Source organism: Etheostoma cragini, chromosome 22, assembly GCF_013103735.1.
Source record: "Etheostoma cragini isolate CJK2018 chromosome 22, CSU_Ecrag_1.0, whole genome shotgun sequence".
Taxonomy (NCBI): domain Eukaryota; kingdom Metazoa; phylum Chordata; class Actinopteri; order Perciformes; family Percidae; genus Etheostoma; species Etheostoma cragini.
Genome location: NC_048428.1, coordinates 22,062,359 through 22,067,928, shown reverse-complemented (window position 1 = coordinate 22,067,928; position 5,570 = coordinate 22,062,359). Strand labels below are relative to the sequence as shown.

General features: G+C 42.4%; 1 protein-coding gene across 1 annotated transcript in view; it reads left to right on the top strand.

The window, feature by feature from the left end:
• LOC117938304 (sodium channel protein type 2 subunit alpha-like) overlaps nucleotides 1–5,570 on the top strand; it is an 81,520-nt gene that overhangs the window by 44,451 nt on the left and 31,499 nt on the right. Inside the window, exons 13-16 of the mRNA XM_034862825.1 lie at nucleotides 785–821; nucleotides 2,034–2,174; nucleotides 3,406–3,526; nucleotides 4,581–4,717. Of these exons, the coding sequence (XP_034718716.1) occupies nucleotides 785–821; nucleotides 2,034–2,174; nucleotides 3,406–3,526; nucleotides 4,581–4,717 (436 nt within the window). The remainder of the gene's footprint in view (nucleotides 1–784; nucleotides 822–2,033; nucleotides 2,175–3,405; nucleotides 3,527–4,580; nucleotides 4,718–5,570) is intronic.

Here is a 5,570-nt window from a genome sequence, read left to right as displayed (position 1 = left end):
CGCACACACACAGACACACAGACGCACACATACACACACATACACACACACACACGTACACGCGCGCACACAAACACACGTGCACAGACACACACAGACAGAAACACACACACAAACACATACAGACGCACACACACACAGACGCACACATACACACAGACGCACACACGTACATATATACACACACAGACACGCACACACATACATATACACACACAGTAACGCACACACACAGACGAACGCGCACACACACAGACGCACACACAGACACACACAGACGCACACATACACGCACAGACACACACACACACACCCAGGTCAGAGGTGCTTCCTGATATCAGGTATTGAACCATCGGCCTGGTTTATTTTCACCGTGAAGCTGCTTCCCGTCGAGTTGTTACGCAACAGCCGTTATTCATCCATTTTGAGGCATATTGTGTGTTTGTGGTTGTTTTGTGTCTCTTTGAGGTCATTATGCATCCAATTTTAGTAGTTTTGCTCCTCTTTGTGTACGTTTTGTTGTTGTTTTGTGTGTCTTTTCAGTAACTTTGCTTCTCTGGGATTCTTTTGCATCTTTTCATTTTGAAGCTTATTATCAATCTTTTTAACTTTTTCTCACATTTTTGTTTCTTTTTTCAATGTTTTTCTCGTTTTTGACGTTTTCAACACTACGTAACACTAACTTATTAACTTTAGTTTTATAGTTATTTTTGGAATTTATGGTCAATAAACCTCATTTATAGGAAATTATACATTTTCTCTGTAATTCTTCTCAAACATAAAGAGTCCTGCCCCAGACCACCAGACCAGCTGCAGGTGTGGTATAATCAGAAGACAGACACAGGAAGCTGCTACCTCATCCACACACACACACACACACACACACATACACACATACACACACACACACACACACACACACACACACACACACACAGAGCTGTGGTTTAAGAGAAGCCAATCTGGATAAGAGCAGCACTCCGACTCAGTGATCAGTTACCAAGAGCTCTCAGGCATCATTATTCATCAAACTGAATAATCAGGCTGCACAGGAAGCTGTAATACCACAGTGTGTGTGTGTGTGTGTGTGTGTGTGTGTCTCTCTCAGTCTTTGTTTAAGATATCTCTACAACTGTTCGATGGATTGACATGAAATTTGCTTTACAATCGTTGGAGAATACACTTTCAAGACTTTGGCAATGCCGTGACCGGCTGTATCTGTAAATTATAGAGAGGTCTAGACCTGCTCTATCTGTAAATTATAGAGTGGTCTAGACCTGCTCTATCTGTAAATTATAGAGTGGTCTAGACCTGCTCTATCTGTAAATTATAGAGAGGTCTAGACCTGCTCTTTCTGTAAATTGTAGAGTGATCTAGACCTGCTCTATCTCCAAATTATATGAATATAAAATATAGATAACAAGTATTGTGAGCAGGATTTACAGCTGGATAAGAACTGAACATAATATACAGGTGGATATTACTATAAGTAGAAATTTTACAGATATGTGCAAATAACATACTAATGGTTTACAGAGTTTACAGGTGAGTGTGTACTATGAATATATATATATATATATATATATATATATATATATAAGTGGCTATTATTATAGACAGAGTTTTTACGGATATTTTTACGGATATTTTTACAGCATTTGATATGTCATCTATGTTGTTGTTATTCTGAATAAAATTTTGAAATGTGAAACTCCCACATCGTTGCATTCTGTCTTTATTCACAGTTTGTACGCTGTCCAAGCTTTTTTGGGACTCGGGTTTGTACATCTCATGCACAGCCAACCGAAAACTCGAGAGACTTCGCTGGCCGTTGTAAAAACTGCAATCGACCATTTATGTTGCGTTTTTGCACTGAACATTCAAAGCGTTCCCGCTTGATTAATGGACCACCTTAAATGATTTTTGTTCACATCAGTCACTTAGAAACCAGTGCATCAAACAATAGGCTTGCAGGTTTGAGAGCAAGAGACCTTAACCAACGCTAGAACTCTCCTTTCTCCGTGTGTCTGCAGCTGCTGAACCTCTTCCTGGCTCTGCTGCTCAGCAGCTTCAGCTCGGACAACCTGTCGGCTCCAGACGACGACGGCGAGATGAACAACCTGCACATCGCCCTCCACAGGATCACCAGAGGCCTGGCCTGGTGCCGCAGACAGGTACCTGTCTGTCTGACCGGCAGTATGCAACACAAAAGGGGGGGCGGGGGGATCAGGGGGGGATCACCAGACGCCTCCCGACCCGATATCATCACGATACTTGTGCAACATTACAATATTTTGTGATATATTGCAATTTATAACCTTTGTTCCAACTTCTAATTTTTCCCCAATTTCAAATGATATCCTCAAAAGGAAACTTGTCAGGAAAAGTGTAGAAAAAGAACAACAAAATGTAGAAATTTCAGCTCAGAAAAACCCAAAGTTGCAGGTTGACGGGACGACAACACGAGGGTTAAAAGCAGGAGTCAATGTGGTGCGTTCAGTAATAAATACAAGGGATACGTACCAATTACTGGTACCACAGGGCTGTAGTACCAAGGCCGGTCTTGGACTTGAGACCGTTTTTCTGTGGTCTCAGACTTATCTCGGTCTCGGCCACTGGTCTTGCCGATTATGGATTTTGGGCTTTTGGTCTGGACCGAGTCCAGGTGTCTTTATTATGTTGATAATAAACCCCAAAATGATTGTCTTGATACTGTCATGCATAAGACATTTTTTTCTGTCCTGGACTCTGTCTTGACTCTGAATCAAATCTTTTTGGACTCGGTCTTGACTGGGACTTAAACCTCTTTGGACACTGTCTTGAGTTGGACTTGACTAGTCCTGGTCTGGTCTCGACTCGGACTCAAACCTCTTTGGACTCGAACCTCTTTGGACTCGGCCTTGACTTGGACTTGACTAGTCCTGGTCTTGCTCTTGCCTTGGACTCTAACCTTTTTGGACCCGGTCTTGCCTTGGACTCTAACCTTTTTGGACCCGGTCTTGCCTCGGACTCTAACCTTTTTGGACTCGGTCTTGACTCAGACTCAAACCTCTTTGGACTCAAACCTTTTTGGAATCAGTCTTGACTTGGACTCGACTAATCCTGGTCTTGGACTTGACAAAGGTGGTCTTGACTACAGCCCTGGCGCCAAGTATGGATCTTTTATTAAATTTTATATATGTGTTGGTCAGTTTGTCCCATTTAGCAGCAATAACATTGAAGAGATATGAACAAAATTGGGAACATAACAAGAATATAAATAGCATTAGTATTGCATTGTGGCTCACAGTATCGTGATGATATTGTATGGGGAGGCGTCTGGTGACCCCCACCCCCCCAGTTGCAGTGCTTTACTTCTCAGAGCTACTTATGAACGGTGGTCTGTTCGGTTCTCCTCCGGTGCAGGTGGTGGATTTCTTCAACGGGAACCTGAAGCGCCGTCGCCAGAAGAGGAAGGAGGCCAAAGCCATGATGAAGCTCAAACGCCTGAGCACCATCCACACCGAGGCCAACGGGGCCGTCATAGGTAACGCACACACACACACACACACACACACACACCATTTTGAAGCTATCCGCAGCCAGATAGCTTAGCATGAAGACGGGGAAACCACTCTGGACTCAGATATCATTGTGGCTATTAGGGATTTGACTGCAGTAAAGGATTTGAATTCTTCTTCCACCTCTGATCTCGTTGGGTTTAATGCTCATTAGTGAGTTTGGTTGTCTTATTTGCTTTCAGATGGATGGCTAGTTGTTTCCCCCTGTGTTCTGACTTAGAGTTAGAGACTTAGACTTAGAGACTTAAACTTAGAGACTTAGAGACTTAAACTTAGAGACTTAGAGACTTAAACTTAGAGACTTAGAGACTTAAACTTAGAGACTTAGACTTAGAGACTTAAACTTAGAGACTTAGACTTAGAGACTTAAACTTAGAGACTTAAACTTAGAGACTTAGAGACTTAAACCTAGAGACTTAGGGACTTAGAGACTTAGACTTAGAGACTTAGACTTAGAGACTTATACTTAGACTTAGAGGCTTATACTTAGAGACTTAGAGACTTAGACTTAGAGACTCGTACTTAGAGACTTAGAGAGTTAGACCTAGAGACTTAAACTTAGAGACTTAGAGATTTAAACTTAGAGACTTAGAGACTTAGACTTAGAGACTTAGACTTAGAGACTTGTACTTAGACTTAGAGGCTTATACTTAGAGACTTAGGCGACTTAGACTTAGAGACTTGTACTTAGAGACTTAGAGACTTAGACTTAGAGACTTGTACTTAGAGACTTAGAGAGTTAGACCTAGAGACTTAGAGACTTAGAGATTTAAACTTAGAGACTTAGAGACCTAGACTTTGAGACTCTGAGACTTAGAGACTTAGACTTATAGACTTAGACTTAGAGACTTAGATTAAGAGACTTAAACTTAGAGACTTAATACCGCAAGGAAATTGAAATTCCAATGTTGTTTTTAGCAAGAAAAAAATATAATACAGTATGAAGATAACAAGAATAACAGTAATAATAATAACAGTAATGATAATAAACTTGCGTGTGTGTGTGTGTGTCCGTCCCAGGCCGCCACGTAGAGAAGTACGTGGTGCCGGAGGATGACAGCTACATGACCAACCCCAACCTGACCATCAGCGTCCCCATCGCCCCCGGGGAGTCGGACGTGGAGTTCCCCGAGGAGGAGGAGGAGGAGGAGGAAGAGGAGGAGGAAGAGGAGGAGGAAGAGAGGGAGGAGGAGCAGAGCAGGGGCTCGGCGGAAGAGGAGGAGGGAGACAAGGTAGGGAGGAGATCTGTGTGTGTCTTTGGTGTTTACACACAGACACACAAACACACACACGTAGATACACAGCAGGTCTAGACCTCTCTATAATTAACAGATAAAGCAGGGCTAGACCTCTCTATAATTTCAGATAGAGCAGGTCAAGACCTCTCTATAATTTACAGATAAAACAGGGCTAGACCGCTCTATAATTTACAGGTAGAGCAGGTCTAGACCTCTCTATAATTTAAAGATAGAGCAGGGCTAGACCTCTCTATAATTTACAGGTAGAGCAGGTCTAGACCTCTCTATAATTAACAGATAGAGCAGGTCTAGACCCCTCTATAATTTACAGGTAGAGCAGGTCTAGACCTCTCTATAATTTAAAGATAGAGCAGGGCTAGACCTCTCTATAATTAACAGATAGAGCAGGGCTAGACCTCTCTATAATTAACAGATAGAGCAGGTCTAGACCCCTCTATAATTTACAGATAGAAAAGGACTAGACCGCTCTATAATTAACAGATAGAGCAGGTCTAGACCGCTCTATAATTAACAGATAGAAAAGGACTAGACCGCTCTATAATTAACAGATAGAGCAGGTCTAGACTGCTCTATAATTTACAGATAGAAAAGGACTAGACCGCTTTGTAATTTATAAAAGTGCCAGCAATTCTAGTAATTTCCCCAAGAGCGGTGGTGAGGGAAAAACTCCTTTTTAGGACGATACCTCAGCCAGACCCGGGCTCTTGCACTCGCACACGCACACACACACACACACACACACACACACACA